The following is a 20,168-nucleotide window of genomic DNA, read 5'->3' on the forward strand; positions in this document are numbered from 1 at the left end:
AACAGGGATTTGATTGCGCGACCCCCATACTGCGAGTCAAACGCCTTAACCATGTGGCCATTAAGGGCTTTTGTTTTATGACATTGCACATTCCTGGTTTGGATCATAATATTAGATTAATTATATTGTTTACAGTTAACTGCCAGTTCTGAACTATGTATGTGGTTTACTTCTACCAGTAGTTACTGATAACGTTTTGTTTTACGAATTATTTTTTTCCCTAATATCTTACTGATTGTAAAGGATATGAAAGACACATTAAGTTGAGTTGGCAAACACAAACGTACATGCTTCTATAATTAAAAAGAAAACGTCTTTACAAACGGTTGTGCACCTGTTGGCTTTGTGCGGATTTCTACATGACATACGAGCCTGCCTCGCAAGTTGCCCCGCCCAGAAATCCTTGTATGCAATCCAAAGCCGTATTTCCGGCCAGTATGTAAAAGGTAGAAAATACGAGATAAAAGTATATTTTTACGCCAAAACCAGATTATTGTAAGAAAAAATGACAGTTATTAAGTTCACATACAAGATGGAAGTCAGTCGCTTGTTAGTGAAGTCAGTCGCTTGAATCTTTAAATTATTTTGTTAGTGAAATTGTCCTTCTTTTAATTAATTTATCAGAAACTGCGACAGAATACATTGGAGTTTTTGTTGTTGTTGTTTTTTCAGAGCAAAGCCACATTAGGCTGCTGCGTTTACCGTGGGGAATCGAAACTCCATATATTAGCATTGTAATTTCTGAAAGTTACCACTATTTGTGAATCACTTACATGTTTGTTCGTTTGAAGTTAAGCACAGAGCTACACAAGAGTTTATCTGGTCTCTGCTCATCACAGGTGTCGAAACCCGGATTCTAGCGTTATAATTTCTCCGACGTACACCACTATGCCACTATGGGCATCACTTATAGGCTAATAATACTTGTGAATAATTAACAAAAAAAAGTATAGTTATTACAAAGTTGACGGCCTTGACTATCACTACTGGACATAATTACTGTTTTGTTGGATATTAGCAAAGCCTTGGTTCAGCGGTAAAATTGAATACTTAAAACACTAACATTCAGACTTTACTCCTTGTTGTTGTCACAGCACCGATAGACCTCACAGCAGCTCTAGGCTTAAAATATCAAGTGAGAGAGGTTTTGTCTTTTTACATATTTTTATTTTCATTAGTTTGTAACTGCTCTTTAACTAGAATGTTTTTACAAATAAGAAATAGTTTCTATGTTAGCTACTAGATGGCAATAAAACTCACTCTGACAAATATGAGAATTTTCGTATCTCCAATGCGATATTTTCCTTCTGAAACTCTTATCATAGGGAACTGTGAAGGACACGTGCATCTGTTCAGGAGCTCCACAACCTAAAGAAAAAGATAAATTATTTTCAATTATTTAAAAATATAACTGTATGACTGTGGATTTATGAAAGATAGAATGCAAAGTATCCTAAACAGAGAGAGAACAAACTTTGTTTTGTCATCTGTAAAGCTGGGGTTAGTCACTATATGGTCAAAATGACCAGTATACCGTGATGTTCCAACTGTATGCTTTGCATTTGACTGTCCCGGTCTGTTGTTTTTTGGTAGGTATTTGGGTTAAATTATTATTTCTTTCCCAAAAGGGGAGCGAAAAATAATTCGTGGCGGTCAGACACTCTTGCTTCTCTTCACCCCACTCGCAGCAGGCGTTAATTTAGCACATACTTTGAAACTTATTAACTGAACTGGAATGACACTTATTTACTGAACTGTTGCGGTCTGTCAAAGCTTGAAGAACCAGATACACAACACGGAATTTGACTCTATACAAAATAAAAGCAGCCATGTAATATATTTTCATATGCATTGCCATTAAAGAAGACCTGGCATGGCCAAGCGTGTTAAGGCGTGCGACTCATAATCTGAGGGTCGTGGGTTCGCATCCCCGTCGCGCCAAACATGCTCGCCCTTTCAGCCGTGGGGGCGTTATAATGTGACGGTCAATCCCACTATTCGTTGGTAAAAGAGTAACCTAAGAGTTGGCGGTGGGTGGTGATGACTAGCTGCCTTCCCTCTAGTCTTACACTGCTAAATTATGGACGGCTAGCGCAGATAGCCCTCGAGTATCTTTGTGCGAAATTCATAAACAAACAAATCATTAAAGATATATAATTCACTTTCTTGTACAAGTATACTTAGTTGTTTGGGCTCTTTGTTGTGTTCACTGCAATGAATCGAACGCTGGGTCTAAGTGATTGAAGTAAATTACCGTTGGCTGTCTCACCGGCGGATACAAATACTCGTTTTTAAGATTTTTTTCGTGCATGCTGGAAGAATTTATTCATTTTGTCAATAAATTTAGGACGAAACAAGATGGTGTTTACCTTGCAGGTAATCATAAAAATACTTATTTTATTTTTTTTTTCGCGCAAAGCTACTCGAGGGCTATCTGCTCTAGCCGTCCCTAATTTAGCAGTGTAAGACTAGAGGGAAGGCAGCTACTCATCACCACCCACCGCCAACTTTTGGGCTACTCTTTTACCAACGAATAGTGGGATTGACCGAACCGTTATAGCGCCCCCACGGCTGAGAGGGCGAGCGCGTTTGGTGTGACGCGGATGCGAACCCGCGACCCTCAGATTACGAGTCGAACGCCTTAATCCACCTGGCCGTGCTGAGCCTTTAGAAATTTAAGAGATATATTTTTGACAACCTGAAACTGTAATGTTTCCATGAAAAAGCAAAATTTTCTATGTATGCTATGTATATACAATTAAGGTAGCCCCGCGCTGGTACAGAGGTAAGTCTACGGATTCACAACGCTAAAATCAGCGGTTCGATTCCCCTCGGTGAACTCAGCAAATAGCCCGATATGGCTTTGCAATAAGAAAGACACACACTTTGTTTTTTATATCGATTCTGAAAATAACAGAAGTACAATGAGAGAATATGCCAATGGCATATTATTGTAAGCAACATTTTCAATGCTTTCATTAATTTTTAGAGGGCGTTGATCATAGTGATAATGATGCAATAAAAACAAGGGGCCCCGGCATGGTCAGGTGGTTAAGGCACTCGACTCGTAATCTGAGGGTCGCGGGTTCGAATCTCCGTTATACAAAACATATTCGTCCTTTCAGCCGTGGGGGCGTTATAAAGTGCGGTCATTTCCGTTATTCATTGGTAAAAGGGTAGCCCAAGAGTTGGCGGGGGTTGGTGATGACTAGAGGGAAGGCAGCTAGTCGTCGTGTGGCTTTTCGCGAAATTTAAAACATACCAAACCAAACAAGGTTGTGTATGTTTATTTTGCTACGCAAGTTGACGTTACTAAAGTTCTGTACTCTCCACCATTCACCGAGAGTTTGTGAAATCGCTGTTTTCTGAAATGGTTCTATATCTAAAAAGAAACAAAAGAAACACCATTGCATATATTTTATAAAAAGCGATCATCAACCTGTATAGGATGATTGAAAAGTGTGTAAAATAAGAAGGATAGTTCTGTGCATAAGGCTAGTACTGTCCCTGCCTGTCCACGTTCTGTGCATAAGGCTAGTACTGTCCCTGCCTGTCCACTGAACCGAATCCATCGTCTCGTGCAGGTCGCCCTGTCGTTATTACTATTTACACACGGAAGTTTATTAGTTATAAAAACAACACTATAACCTATATATGTACTTGGAATAAGTCCAACAAATTTAGCTACAATTCCATTTGTGTTCGGTAAAATTATTATCATATCTCACTATCGAAAGTTGAATTCTGTTCAATACTAAATAAACGGAAGAATTATGTTTAGTGTCCACATATCGTGAGAAATGGTATTAGCACTAGACTATTATTTATATATTGCACGAGAGAAAAGGGAAATAAACTCGACTGCTTCCATTTGAACTACAATGAAATGTTTGCACCACGTTCTTTTTATTTTTATTTCTTTGTGGTTTAACAGAAGAGACGTGTCAATCGTATTTTGATCACAGAACTTTTCTCGATATGGGAAAGATAGTTGACAATTCTTTAATGTGTGCCGTTTATTTATAAATCCGGTGATACAGCTGTCGCTTGTCCCGCCTTTTAGCGCCAGCTGAATGTATAAGCACTCGAAACATAAACCATCCTGTTTTGTCTAAATAAGGACAGGGGCACTGTAAGCTGACTCTGCAGAGACGGAGGAATTTCTTGTTTAAATCCTATACCAAACTTTGTCTCAACAAGGAATTAGCAATTTTGTCGAACTTATACCGTCAGTATGGGTTTTGAAATGCCAAAATAATATTTGTTTGTGGTTTTGTGAATTACATTGAATGACCCGGCATGGCCAAGGGTGTTGAGGCGTGCGACTCGTAATCTGAGGGTCGCGGGTTAGCATCCACGTCGCGCCAAACATGCTCGCCCTTTCAATTGTGGGGAGTTATAATGTGACGGTCAATCCCACTATTCGTTGGTAAAAGAGTAGCCTAAGAGTTGGCGGTGGGTAGTGATGATTAGCTGCCTTCCGTCTAGTCTTACACTGCCAAATTAGGGACGGCTAGCGCAGATATCCCTCGTGTATCTTTGCGCCAAATTCAAACCAAATCATGTCGTAAACTGATTCGTGGAATCAGTGTTTAGTTCGCTAAGATGTATCACACATAGGCATGGCCAGAGGAAAGACCGTACCAAAAAATAATTCAGAGGAGTAATTGTTTCTTCCAGATTTGAAGCAATTTTTGTCAAACTCTACTGTAGTTCTTTAGATCCCAAATCATTGAACCACATGTTCGCCACTTCTCTTTCTGAAATTTTAAACTCTCTACGCCACTACCAGATAACGTTTATATGGTCATTTTACAGAGTTTAACTTGTATACAGTTGGCTGTAAAGGTCTTTTCTGAAAAATAAACTGTTTGCTGCTGACCATGGATGCAAGATGACTATTATTAAGAACCACATAATGTTTAGCTTCTATATACTAGTTTGAAAGTTTAGCTTCTACACGCTAATCTGAAAGCGGTCTTTCTAAACCAATACACTGTACGGTAACCATGAACGTATTATTGAGAAGTATAATGCCTGTTAATTTTTAGATGTTTGTTTTTTCTTCTACAAATATTTTAAACCTATAAGCATATGGAACTAATATTACAGGGTTTTAGAGACGTTTGAAAGGTCAAAGGTTTATCAGTGGAAGATTTCAGTTACTTTGATTCCAGTCTGATTTTGAAGCGAGGAGAGTTTTAAACATGATTCATAGCGTTGAACATGACTATCTAACAAAAGGAAAGTGTGTGTCTGTCTTTAGGTAGTTAATGTTCCACATCTGAAGAAAATTCAAGACGACAAGAAAGCAAACCTACTGAGTGAAAAAAAATATTCAGAAACTGGACTTACAATGGACATGCCAGTTTTTCTGGGAAACATATAGTATTAATACAACTAAACTGCAAAAAAAAAAAAAAAAACAAAAGATTAACAATCGCATTGGTTTCAGAATAACCAAACTTATCTGTTCTACTTTCAAAGATGTTAAAAATTATTATAACTGCGTTATGGGAAGAGAAAATGTAAGCCTAAGAAAAAATAAATAAAAAATCAAACTACAATCTCATTCTTTTGACAAAATAAACACATGCAGACGTAATAATTTATTAACAAACACAGTTGTAAATGCTTCTGAACAGTAACTTTGAGAGCTTTTAACGCTGAAACCCAAGTTTTCATACCTGTTGTGAGCACAGCAATGATAGCCTATTGTGTAGCTTTGTGTTAAATAAAAAACAAATAGACAATAGTAAATAGTTCCTAGAGTGAAACTGAATGGTAGTTTTAATAGTTTTTCGGATAAATAAAAAGGTAAAAATGTTGCGAGTTTCCAAAGAAAAGTAATAGATATTATGTGTGATCAGGCAAATTTAAACACAATCTTAATGGGATTGTGTGTTTGTTCTTTGAATTTCGCGCAAAGCTACACGACGGCTATCTGTGCTAGCCATCCCTAATTTAGCAGTGTAGGATTAGATAGAAGACAGCTAGTCATCACCACCCTCCACCAATTCTTTTTTGGGCTACTCTTTTACCAACGAATAGTGGGATTGATAGTATCATTATAACGCCCATACGGCTGAAAGGACGTCCATGTTTGGTGTGACGGAAACTCGAACCTGCAACCCTCAGATTACAATTAGAGCGCTCTAAGTACTTGGCCATGTTAGGCCCATCTTAATGGGATGATTAGACATGATGTGTTCGCCATATTTAATTTGAAACACCACGGAAAGGTGTATATGATCAGCATATGTGAATTTGTCATACCTTTAATAGTTACGATATGGTGCGGTTTTCCCTCAATGAAAATGTTAAAAAGATACCTATCTATCTTAGATATTAAAACAAAGTCATCACTTAAATGTTTCATTTAAATATTTTAAATTTAATACAAGTTAATTTGTGAATTATTGAAACTTATAAGTGCAAGGTGTTCTTGGGCTAAAGGCCGAAAACACCGTTAAGAGTCGACTAATTATTACCTAAGGCAGAGAGATTGGTAATAGATAGCTTTCACTGGCTTGCGTGTTAGTCTTAATTAGGACTAATTATTATTAATCGTTATTATAGATTTTTAGCTTTTTTTTTTCTTGTAGAAGTTGTTGTATTTATAGGTGACGTGTTAACTAAGCTAAATTCTTATCACATGCTGACAATTGTAAATATTTGTGTAATAAATAAAAACATTCCGACATAAAAGTAGAGTAAACTTACTTTATTATAAAACGCAAGATATATAGAGATATCAGATGCATGGATTGATAAATGTCTGAAAACTTAACTACCAAAACTCTTTTGAGGTGTTCTTCCTGAGATTTCTTCAGATTTGACCAGATAAAAAGCAACATTAACACTAATATATTGTTAAATAACAGACTTGATTACGCGGCTAATGTGAGTGTATCACAAGCGGAACCAGAAATTTACCTGAAACGCACCATGTCTTTATCAATACTTGTGTTGAAATGAATTATTCCCCTTGTAATCACTGCTACGCAGTTTACCAGTATGTTTATGTTAGGTTTTAATATTGCAGTAGAGTGAATCTAAGCCTAATAATAACAAACATGAAATATACTGAGATGTGATGAAAGTTGTCGAACAGCTATTAGCAATAAAACGTTCCCAGTGTCCCTCAACATTTAACATTTAAAATACGGTTTGTATGATGTATTTTAAATCAGAAGGGATGTTTATTTAGTTATTTATGAACATGTTATTCACAAAGTTAGCTTTGAATATCACAAACGTTGTATTTTATATAAAAATGATAATTATTTATGAACGTATTACGTATGAAGTTAGGTAGACTACGATCCATGTTACCATTTGGTAATCGAGTATTAATGATTTTCATATCCTGCCACATAAAGAAACAGAATCTTTACGACACGATATAATTGATTTAAGGCCCTGATGATTCCATAAATGTATATAATATATATATATATATGTATATATATATATTAATTCTATAAACAACTTAAAACAGGACAACAACATCAAAATTCTAAAAGCAGATAAAGGCAATGTTATAGTTATAATGAAAACAAATGAAAGCATTAGAAAAATGAACATCTTATCAGATACAAACAAATTTAAACTACTAAATTCAAATCCAACAAAAACACATGAAAAGCAATTAATCAAAATACTACTAAAAATGAAAAAAACTAACACAATCTCAGAAAACGTTTATTCTTACCTACGAAGGTTGTTGTTGTTTTGAGTTAAGCACAAAGCTACACAATGGGCTATCTGTGCTTTACTCACCACGGGTATCGAAAACCGGTTTTTAGCGTTGTAAGTCCGCAGATATACCGCTGAGCCACTGGGGGGCTACCTACGAAGGACCGACTCACGCACACCACAACTATACAACACCCTAAATCTCACAAACCCGATTGTCCACTACGAACCATAATGTCGACCTAAGAATCATATAACTATAACCTCGGTAAATATATAGTGTGGGCATTTTCTAAATATGTAACATCAACCGGCTCCTTTTTCAAAGAATCTTTTAACTTTAAATATATTCTTAATCAACTAAACCATAAAGCCTTAATGACCAGTTTTGATGTAATCCCTCTCTTCACAGAAGTCCCAACAACTGAAGCCTGCAAGAGAAGTTTAGAACTTTATATGCAAGACCCCAACCCATTAATACACACCCCCAGCAACCAATTATCAACCCTTATAGAATTCACAACCATCAAAACTAACTTTATGTTCAATAACCAAAACTACCCACAAATAAATGGCCTAAGTATGGGGAATCCCGTGTTATCAGTTCTAGCCAACATTTTTATGACACAGACTGAATCACAAGCGATCATTTCAGCCTTACACCCACCACTATACTGGTACATGTATGTTGATGATACAATTACTGGATTAACATCTACAGAATACACACTTAGTTTTCAGCCATGTTAACTTGATACAGCCCAACATTAAGTTCACCGGTGAATATGAAAAACTAACCAAATAACATTTCTTAACCTCAAGATCACTAGAACCGATACACAATTCAAAACAGAAATCCACAGAAAAATCACCCATACTGGACATACATTCCCTGGAGCTGAACATATGAAACAAAACAAAAACTCAACATATTAAGAAATTAAATAAGCACAGACACAAAACTATGCTCACCTGATAAAATTAACAATGAAATGAACAAAATAAAACAACACTTCATCAACATCAACAAAAAAGAGGAAAAAATTATTCGCACATACCTAGACCAACAATAAACAAACAACAGTAAATCCCAAAATACAACAAACTACAAAATCTCATATTGCTGCATACCATATGTTCCTGACATCAGCGAAAAATTAACCAACATGTGAAAGAAACTTATAACAAAACATAACATTCCAGTGAACATCAAATTTATTCAAAAACCAGGTACAAAACTAAAATCTATACTATATAAAAACTACACTGACAAACACAACACCAACATAATATAGTACAGTGCAACAACTTCCATGACTCCTATATTAGAGAATCAAGCAGAAAAAAAACAAAAAAACTTCACACGTTTTTGAACAGTGCAAATTAAATAAACACAACATAACCACAGAAAACTCCCAGATCTTTAGTAGGGAAACAAATATAAACAAACGCAAAATCAAAGAAGCCCTACTTATACAGCAACTAAAACCAAAATTAAACTAATATAAAGAAACGTCTTTATACCTATGCTAATTAATGACATAATATCCACCTGCAACGCCCTCTACAATCCCGTACTCGTTTATACTCTCGTCCCTAAGATATGTGTCCGGCAACGATCACATTCAAACTCTTTCTTTCTTAACCTGAAGATGACCCAGGAAGGTCAAAACGATGTTCTCTCCTTATGAATAAGTGTTAATAACCATACCAGCCGTTCTGAGATACATTTTTAATTTAGGTAGGTTTCTCGTCAACAAGAGTTCCATTTTATGTAACTCAGCTTTTCTTTGTTTCTTAACAATGTATCACACGCGTTAATTGGCCATGTAGAAAGAATCAAACATTTAATTCAGGTCTTATTTTTCCTTCCGGTGTATCACTCCTATTATTTGGCTATATAGAGCAAATCAGAACGCTTAACTAAGGCTATCTTTATCTCCTTCCAGTGTATCACTCCTATTATTCGGCTGTATAGAGCGAATCAGAACGCCTGACTAAGACTTTATTTCCTTCCTGTGTATCACTTCTGTTATGTGGCCGTATAGAGCGAATCAGAACGCCTGACTAAGACTTTATTTCCTTCCTGTGTATCACTTCTGTTATGTGGGTGGACAAAGCTTTTATTTTCTTACTTTGTTACGTTTTCTTTTTAAAGACAGCTTTACTTAGAAAGCATACAAAGTTTAATGTCTACCATGCAATTTGAAAAAAAGCACACTGTACATCAAGTTAGTATAATGTGCGTTATGTAGTTTTTGATTAGGATAGTACGAAATTAGGTGGATCGTAATAGTTAAATAAATTGAGATGTTTCATATTATTATTGTCGCACCAAACATGCTGGCCCTTTCCGCCGTGGTCGCGTTGTAATGTGACGATCAATCCCACCATTCGTTGGTAAAAGAGTAGCCCAAGAGTTGGCGGTGAGTTATGATGATTAGCTGCCTTTCTTCTAGTCTTACAGTGCTATATTATAGATGGCTAGTGCAGATAACCCTCGTGTATCTTTGCATAAAATTAAAAAACAAACAAACTTAGCATTATACATTCATTAAATTAATGTTGACGTTTAATAGAAAATGTTTCGTTTCTCCGTTTTATTTATCAATGAAGGAAACATGAAATTCAGTAAATTATACAAGACTTATGAATAAGAACAATTTTAGTTACGTTAGTGCTTTTGTGTTTACCTGATTCTTTAATATCTCTGCTGTGCTCGAAGCAATAGGAGGAATAACAATTATTTTACCCCTCTGGATCCGTTTCTTACTACCCTTCAATCAGTGCTACAAATGTAACCTCCCAAGATAGTATTAAAATTAGTATTGCTTGAATAGATGATTTTTATAAAGTTCTTTGAGGGAAAACGCTTAAAGTCTAATAAAAGTCAAAGGTTTCTAAGCCTTAATCGATACATCGTAAACTAGATATTAGGTGTTCAGAAGAAATGAATCTCATTAGTTCATTTGGATATTGCGATTTTATTGTTGTAGTTAATAAGTCACTAAATAAACTGTTTAACTTATTTATATTCTTAATAATTGTAAGCTATGCTATGGCGTGTCTTATACTTTTTTTTTCATTTAATAATTGTTGTTGATAAAGGTTTTAAGGGCTGTAGTTGTGTCCAAAGCCAAAGTTACCAGCACAACTAATTCCTAAGGCACTTTAAACGCTGCACATTATACACGCTTTATCATCTAATTAATTTGAAAATATATAAATGAATGAATGTATTTTAAGGTAAGACATTGCTCCTTAACATTAATTTGTTTTCACTATTACGATGTTATCACATTTTATGATATTAATTTGAAAAATAGTATTTGAACATGTAACTGATAAAAACCATTCGTAACTCTGTTTCCTATTTAGACTTTACACGTTTTAGACAGCCATAAATAGAGTGAAATAATATAAATAATATAAACGTAATTTATACCAAACAAGTGGCTTTGCGTGATATTCAAAACAAACAATTATACAAAATGAAGTTTCAGCACCCAAATGTTGTAACTGTGGTCAAATCCACACAGCCAATTATAAAGGATGTGATAAATACAAACAAATAAAACAACGTATTTATCAGATAAGAACACCATCATCAGAACAGAATCAACCAAATACAAACAGACTACCAAAAACAGACATATCAACAGAATTTAATAAAACAACTAAAACCACATATGCAGAAATGTTAAAAGGAAAAGAACCCCACAAACAGCAAGAACAGAACATTATTACTCAGGATAAGAACACCTTAACACAAACACAAAAGCCACAAGAAAACAGCACCACCTTCCAAGAAACGAATACTAACACACCAGATAAAACAAGCCTTTTGACAACCATAATCAAAAACATATTTACAGAATTTGTAACAGAATACACAAAACCGAACCAAACAACCAACTGCTTCGAATTACTGATTAATATCTCCAAACAACACATCACACCATACATACCCTACATAATATCAACACTAACTGGTTACATGCTCACAGCATAATGTTCACAGTAGTATATATCAACATCCAAGGTGCAATAGCTTCCAAGAAACATGAGATCGAAGACCTAATACAAGAAACTAACCCCCACATTATAATAGTAAGCGAAACTCTGATATACAATAACAATAGATTTAAAATACCAAATTATTCAACAATAAGGAAAGACAGAATAAATAAAAATGATGAAAACAGAGGCATTATGTTGCTCTACAAAATGGAGCTATCAGTAATAAAAATTAAATTGAGCAGTAACAACGAACTTGTTACTGTCGATATCCTGCAAAATAATAAAACAAAAGTTAACTGTAGCAGGAATTTACTGCTCACCTAATAAACAACTAGATATAGCATTATTCAACAACATATTTTCTCACAACCAAAACTCTATAGTTATGGGTGACTTAAATAGTAAACATGTTAACTTTGGATGCCGGAGCTCAAACTACAATGGTAGAAGTCTTTTACAATTCATAGATGATAACAATATAGTCTTATTAAATGATACCAACCCTACACACACAGCGTATGCCACTAACTCCAGTGACATACTAAACCTGTGCATGTGTACATATAATCTGAGCCAGAAAATAATAAAATTTCAAGTGGGAAAAGATGTTGACAGTGATTACCTTCCAATATATTGTGTCTTTGATCTTGCCCCCCATAAAAATATAACATTTAGGAAAGAAAAATTTAATTACAGAAAAGCAGATTGGCAAAATTACAAACAGGAATTAGACAACCTATTATCTAATAAAGTTATAAAAGAAGTTAAAACCCATATTGAAATGGATACCTACTGTCAAACAATTACGGAGTGCCTTCAGAAAGCAGCCAAGATAACAATACCAAAACAACACCATAAAACAATAAACAACACATGGAAACCCACCACAGAAATAATCAATCTAATCAAAAAACGAAGACAATTAAGAAGACAGTACATGATAACAAGAGACAGAGAAACCAAAACGCAAATAAACAACATTAGAAATCACATCAGAACACAAATAAAACAACAAAAAACAAAATAAATGGGACAATTACTGCTCAAAACTAAATGATAAAACTGACCCGAAAAAATTCTGGTCACATCTTAAAAGACTCTCAAATGAAAACACAAACACAAAGAAATATCCTCCACTTGAACATAATAATACTACAGCAAACACAAATAAAGAAATCGCCGAAGCTTTCAAAGATCAACTTCAAAATACTCACACTGATCCAGATATGGATACATATTTCTACAATAAAGTCACTAATCACATATTAAACAATAAATATCAATTCAAACCAATTTTTCCAATAAACATAACTGATACAAATACAAGTTCTAACACAGATTATGCAAACACGTTACTAACAAATGAAATATCCCTTCAAGGACTACTCGAAGCAATAAAAACACAAAAAATCAAAGCACCAGGTGAAGATGAAATACAAGGTATCCTTCTAAAAAGGGCACTCCGAAATTGTTTGACCACTTAAATTCACTTTTTAACCTATCACTATCCTCAGGATACATCCCAGTTTCTTGGAAGCTTGCAAATATATTAATGTTCCATAAGGAAGGAAAGCCAGCAAATAAACCTAATAGCTACAGACCAATCAGCCTGACCAGCTGTGTAGGCAAAATTCTAGAAATAATAATCAGTAATAGACTCTCTACATTCTTGGAGATAACATCAAAATTACCAAAAGAACAAAATGGATTCAGGAAATTTAGACAAACGATAGACCACCTAATCAGATTAACCGAAACCATAATAGATAGCTTCAATAAAAAAGAATGTACAGTCGCTTCCTTCCTTGATATCGAGAAAGCATTCGACACTGTTTGCACGATGGTCTAATGTTCCGAATGAATGAAATGGAACTACCGTGAGTAGTTCGCTGGTTATCTAACTTTTTGGAAAATAGAAAGTGTAGAATAAATGTTGAAGGAACATTTTCTGAATACTTTACTCCTGAAGCTGGTGTCCCTCAGGGAGGGGTGGTTAGCCCTATACTCTTCATCATGTATGTAAACAATATACCACTGAGGGATCCGAATCATGGATTCTCTTCACAGTTCGCAGATGATGTGGCACTCTGGAAAAGTGCCGCAACACTCACGATAGCAGCAACTAACATACAACCGCAATTAAATAGAATAAATGAATACTGTCAAAAATATAGAATAAAAATAAACACAGCAAAAACACAACTCGTAGTCTTTACGAAATTGACAGAACAAAAAAAACAAAACACAACCAGAATTATATATGAATGGCACACTATTCCAGATTGCCCCATCGGCAAAATTTTTAGGCCTGACTTATGATTCAAAACTAACTTTGATCAATCATGTGAACGAAATTAAAAATAAAGTCTGGCGAAGAACTAACTATGCTAGAAGTCTAACTGGTAAAAACAGTGGAGCATCTACAGATAACATACTAAAAATCTATAAAACATATATTAGACCTGTAATAGATTATGCAGCTCCATCATGGATAATTGTAAGCAATAAAATAATTAAAACCAAACTACAAACAATCCAAAACACACTCCTCACAACTGCATACAGAGTTTCTAGAACTATATCATCTCAATTCATTCACAAATATTCTAACATACCAACCATACCAGATAGACTTCTACATAGTACAATAATGTACTTTAATAAGAATTGGATGAAAAACGAATTACTATGCGAACTAGACAGGTACTTCATACATGATGAAGCTAGTCCTAAATATCTCTCCCCAGTTAACTTATATTTTAAATATATAAATAAATAATAATAATACTAAAATAAACAATAAAAATTTAAATAATAAAAATAATTAATAATAATAATAATAATAATAATAAATTAATAATAATAATAATAAATTAATAATAATAATAATAAATTAATAATAATATTTTTATTAAATAATAATAATAAAAATACCACCAACAAACTTGACATTCTGCTGATAGAATAAAATAATCACTATATACGAGCCACAATACATGGATATTGCCCTGAAAAGGATCAAAATAATATTCAGTTCTACAATTACAAATACCAATCCGGCAAGAACATAAGTACGGGGAGGAGGAAGAGGTCATAGAGAACCTGACCCTCCAGGGTATGAACTTTTCTTACCCAAACACCGAGAGAGATTCGAAGTTTCAGCAAATTTTTAATTTGCAAAAGTCTGGACTCATTCCGTTAATAAACTATCTTCCTAATAACTAAATACTAGGTTATATACGGACCGATTCTGTTTATAATCTGTTTTCCTAATTACTAAATACTAGGTTATATACGGACCGATTCTGTTTATAATCTGTTTTCCTAATTACTAAATACCAAGTCATATACGGACACATTATACTAATAACCTGTTTTCGTAATTACTAAATATCATGTTTTATACAGACCGATTCTGTTCATAACCTGTCTTCCTATTTACTAATTACCAATTTATGTACGAGACGATTCTGTTATAGTAACTCGCCTGCCTAACTACTAAATGACAGGTCATACATGAAACGATTCTGTTAATAACCTGTCTTCCTAATTATAAAATTCCAACTAACTATTAAATGACAGGTTATATATTGGAATTCACTTTCGCATCACAACAGACACAAATGTTAAAAACGCTATCAGTGAAACATGTATTGCTTCTTACAAAATTTTACGGATAAAATCACGGGAAGGGAACTGGACCGGATGGACAACGAAACATTCTTCTAATACTAAGACTATGTCCACGTCTGTTCCTCGTACATATGGATTTACTTTAAAGAAAACTGAACATCACTGTGAAATGTTTGATAAATAAATCATTTCAACAACTCTTCAGTATTCTAATGAGACCACTTTATTTAGAAATGAGGGTAAATATTAATTATTATACTACACGCATCTTGTGCGAAGGTGCAAAAACATGTTTGACCTATACTGCGTATTTAGTTCACTCAAACAAAATGTTTTGTAACTTGCCCTGTTTAATAATTTGCTGGAGGCGCAAAATTTTACTTGGAAGCTATGATAAATCAATCAGAGATGTATACAGTAAAAAATAGTATGCATGTTCGAAATCGGAATTTGTAATTCGACTTAAGACGGGCGTGACATTACAAAAAGTCGTTAGGGAAATATATGCCTGTCACAACTTAAATCCTTTCGTTAAATTCAGCCAAAAACGTATTATATGATGTACAGATTTGAAATATGTAGGAATGTGTAAAGTCCAAGACAATAAACAGATATACTTCCGAAAACAATAAGTGATTCTTTGTAGTTTTTCAGTAATCAGATATAACGAGTAGAGGTGGGAATAATTCTATAGAGGGAAGTTTAAAAGAGAAGAAAGAAAATTAGTAATTGTGTTGCTGTTTGTTCTTATTTCATCAATTTCATTATCAGTGAAAACATGTGCGTGGTTTTATATAGCAACAAACATTGCTAGAAGCACGTTCTCGGATCGAGTTATAGACGTCTCAAGAGTGCATGTTTGTCTGTTTCAGTAAAAGATTCAATGTACTTATAGACATCTTCAGAACATTCAATATAGATGTAGACATTTACACAGACATAGTATCCTTAACTTATTTCAATATTAAACGTACATCCAGACGTTTCCTGCGTGATTTTATGCCTGTTTCAATACAATAATCGATGTTCGTATAGACGCTTCGAGTGTAATAGTATGAATTTTTTGCTATAAAATTCAATGTACATATAGACCTATCCAGTGTGGTAGTATGACTAATTCAGTAAAACAATACAATATACTGATAAACGTTTCCAGTGTGATAGTATGACTAATTCAGTAAAACAATACAATATACTGATAAACGTTTCCAGTGTGATAGTATGACTAATTCAGTAAAACAATACAATATACTGATAAACGTTTCCAGTGTGGTAGTAGTGTACCTGTTCAGTACAATATGTAATATACATAGAGTATAATTTCATGTCTATTTTCAGTGTAATTTTATTTCTATTTCGGTACAATATTTAAACTATATGTAGACGTTTATAGTGTGATTTTAATGTCGTTTTTGTCGATATATGTTTTATTGTACTTATAGACATTTCTAGTGTGATTTGATCTATTTTCGGTACATGTTTTATTGTACTTATAGACATTTCTAGTGTGATTTGATGTATTTTCGATATATGTTTTATTGTACTTATAGACATTTCTAGTGTGATTTGATGTATTTTCGGCACATGTTTTATTGTACTTATAGACATTTCTAGTGTGATTTGATGTATTTTCGGTACATGTTTTATTGTACTTATTGACATTTCTAGTGTGATTTGATGTATTTTCGGTACATGTTTTATTGTACTTATAGACATTTCTAGTGTGATTTGATGTATTTTCGGCACATGTTTTATTGTACTCATAGACGTTGCCAGATAAGGTTTACATAAATGATGTAGAAACTGTTTAGGGGTTCAACACGTAATAATCTTACTCATACTGTGAGTCACTCAAAAATATTCGATCTGTGAGTAAGTTTAAATAAAACTAGTTTCGTTTCTCACGTATGAGTAAGTTCTTGTATATATCCCTACCCCCTATTCATTTTATCTATAAATAACTAGTCTTTGTAGAGGTTGCAAATCTGAAAGGACAACCCATCGTGGACGAACACATGTCAGCTATACATGTATTGTAATAGAACCTCCTGACCGAATCGGCTGTAACGAAATTACTTTAAAAACAAAACCTCCTAATTAACCATCCACGGCTTCTGTTATCCTGTGCTTAATAAGCTTTTCAGTGAAAGCGCATTTAATCGTTTCAAACGGTAACAGCTTTGCATAATACTAAATCGTATGGAGCGCAGAAAATACATCTCCACGAATCGGAATATACAGCTCAGGATCCTTTGTTCTACCAGTTAATAAACATAACGAGCAGAGAATACACCTTTTCGAACCGTACTATACAGACCAGTTAGCAAACACAATACGAAAGAGAAATAATTCGGAGACTAGTTTTCTTTCCTTTCTTTGTTTTTCCATCCACTCGTTTATCGGTACCACAGTCTTGTTTCTATAAGCGGTTTTCGGTGACGTACATTTGTGACAGGTAGAACGCTTCTCTCTCGACATCAGTTATAATGCAATTAGTTCTACGGGGTCGTTAGAAGTCAAGATGTCCATTGGAAGTAAATTTTACTTCTTGCGTGTATTTAAGGGTGTGACTCTGGATACGGTTTCAAAAAAAAAAAGAATAAACGCGATTTTTGTCGTAGAGGGCGCATCCGATCACAAGGCTGTCTTCACAGAACAAATATATGAAAAACAGTTGTTTTTGATTTTTGGAGCCAGAAATTCTGTCAACACATAAAGAAGTATGTTACATCTGGACTTAACACGTCTCCAGCATTTTATATTGAAGTAAAATTAGGTCTTAACTAAAATAGGTAACAAAGAATCTTATATCTGCTTTCTTCTCTTTAACTCTCCCTTCTCACGAGTTTCCGCTCTAAACCTTATCTTTACCCATAATGTTACATTTTCCTTGACATGCGTGGTCAATGACCAGGCAAGGTTCCCAGTTCACACAGAAATTCTTTCTTCCTGGAAAATTATTATGTTTATTAAAAAGATAGCAAGTTATTTAACCCAAACCCTGGGGTATGATACAGTACGATTAGAAAAGATGAACAGTGAACTCACGAACCGACGTGCTATTTATTACATCTGGCATGTAGTATAGCAAGAGATCGTGCATTTGATAAGTTGTTTTGAACTAAAACAATTCTGGTATACATAATTAACCTGTTGTTGTTACATTTATAACAATAGAGGTGGAGATTGTACACTATTGGTTGTAACGTTTGTCATGGTAGATCTCTGAGTATCACTCAAGCTTAAAGAAGTCGGAGAAGAAAGTTGGTAGTTATTATTTCACCCGTGCACTGATAAGTATAAATTTCAGAATAATAGATAGCTGAATTTGGTAACTATATGCCTTCTTTTATAAGGTGAAATTGGCTATATTTCTTTCCTATGTGGTGACAGTAAGTACAGCTTGTCTTGTGTGGCACATTGAAATTGTTCAATTTTTAGGCGGAAAAAATTATCTTCCCATATCTCGCGCGGTACATATCGGAGCACTCTTTCTTACGTGGTGAAATTCGTTGAACTTGCGAGATCATTGCTTCGCTGTTCGTAAGCGGTGAAATGGATCGCGCTCTTTCTTACGTTATGCACCTAGTTAGCCTTTGTTGAGTTAACGTTATAGGTAAGAAGGTGCCTTACTGGGTGGTTTCATACTTGTCGACAATAACCACCTTTCGAAGTATTAATATATCATTAGACATTCAGGAGCAATACGTCAAAAAAGTGGAGCTCAGAAGTCAGATTTTGTTATTATTTGTATCGGTATTCGACAGAAGAAGCACGAGCTTACAGACACTAAAACTAGATATAAAGTCCAGTCTGTTATTCAGCTCAACTCTTGTAATTGATTTTCACCGGTTTCTTTTGTTAGTGACTCTGGACAGGGGCAAATCGAAAGAAACATAACAATTTCGTAAGGTGTTTTTGTAATATACAGTCCACTACTTAAAAAACATGGCAGTACCGTAAGGTGTTATTGTAATATACAGTCAACCACTTAAGAAAGATGAGAATACCATAAGGTGTTCTTGTAATATACAGTCCACCACTTAAGAAAGATGACAATACGGTAAGGTGTTCTTGTAATATACAGTCCACCACTTAAGAAAGATGACAATACCGTAAGGTGTTCTTGTAATATACAGTCCATCACTTAAGAAACATGACGATACCGTAAGGTGTTCTTGTAATATACAGTCCACCACTTAAGAAAAATGAGAATACCGTAAGGTGTTCTTGCAATATACAGTCCACTACTTAAAAAACATGGCAGTACCGTAAGGTGTTATTGTAATATACAGTCCACCACTTAAGAAAGATGACAATACCGTAAGATGTTCTTGTAATATACAGTCCATCACTTAAGAAACATGACAATACCGTAAGGTGTTCTTGTAATATACAGTCCACCACTTAAGAAAGATGACAATACCGTAAGGTGTTCTTGTAATATACAGTCCATCACTTAAGAAACATGACAATACCGTAAGGTGTTCTTGTAATATACAGTCCACCACTTAAGAAAGATGACAATACCGTAAGATGTTCTTGTAATATACAGTCCATCACTTAAGAAACATGATAATACCGTAAGGTGTTCTTGTAATATACAGTCCACCACTTAAGAAAGATGACAGTACCGTAAAGTGTTCTTGTAATATACAGTCCACCACTTAAGAAAAATGAGAATACCGTAAGGTGTTATTGTAATATACAGTCTACTACTTAAGAAAGATGACAATACCGTAAGGTGTTATTGTAATATACAGCCCACCACTTAAGAAAGATGACAATACCGTAAAGTGTTCTTGTAATATACAGTC

General features: G+C 34.4%; 1 protein-coding gene across 4 annotated transcripts in view; it reads right to left on the minus strand.

The window, feature by feature from the left end:
- The window catches only part of LOC143253691 (uncharacterized), an 87,222-nt gene that overhangs the window by 16,136 nt on the left and 50,918 nt on the right, over positions 1-20,168 (minus strand). For 3 of the 4 annotated variants that reach the window (XR_013029777.1, XM_076507951.1, XM_076507952.1), the window contains one exon: positions 1,261-1,368. The exons of the other annotated variant lie outside the window; for it this stretch is intronic. Coding sequence is in view for 2 of the 3 variants with exons in the window: in XM_076507951.1 (XP_076364066.1) it covers positions 1,261-1,368 (108 nt within the window). In the remaining variant the exon portion in view is untranslated. The remainder of the gene's footprint in view (positions 1-1,260; positions 1,369-20,168) is intronic. 4 annotated transcript variants of the gene reach the window in all.

This window comes from Tachypleus tridentatus, chromosome 6 (genome assembly GCF_004210375.1).
Source record: "Tachypleus tridentatus isolate NWPU-2018 chromosome 6, ASM421037v1, whole genome shotgun sequence".
In the NCBI taxonomy this organism is placed as follows: Eukaryota; Metazoa; Arthropoda; class Merostomata; order Xiphosura; family Limulidae; genus Tachypleus; species Tachypleus tridentatus.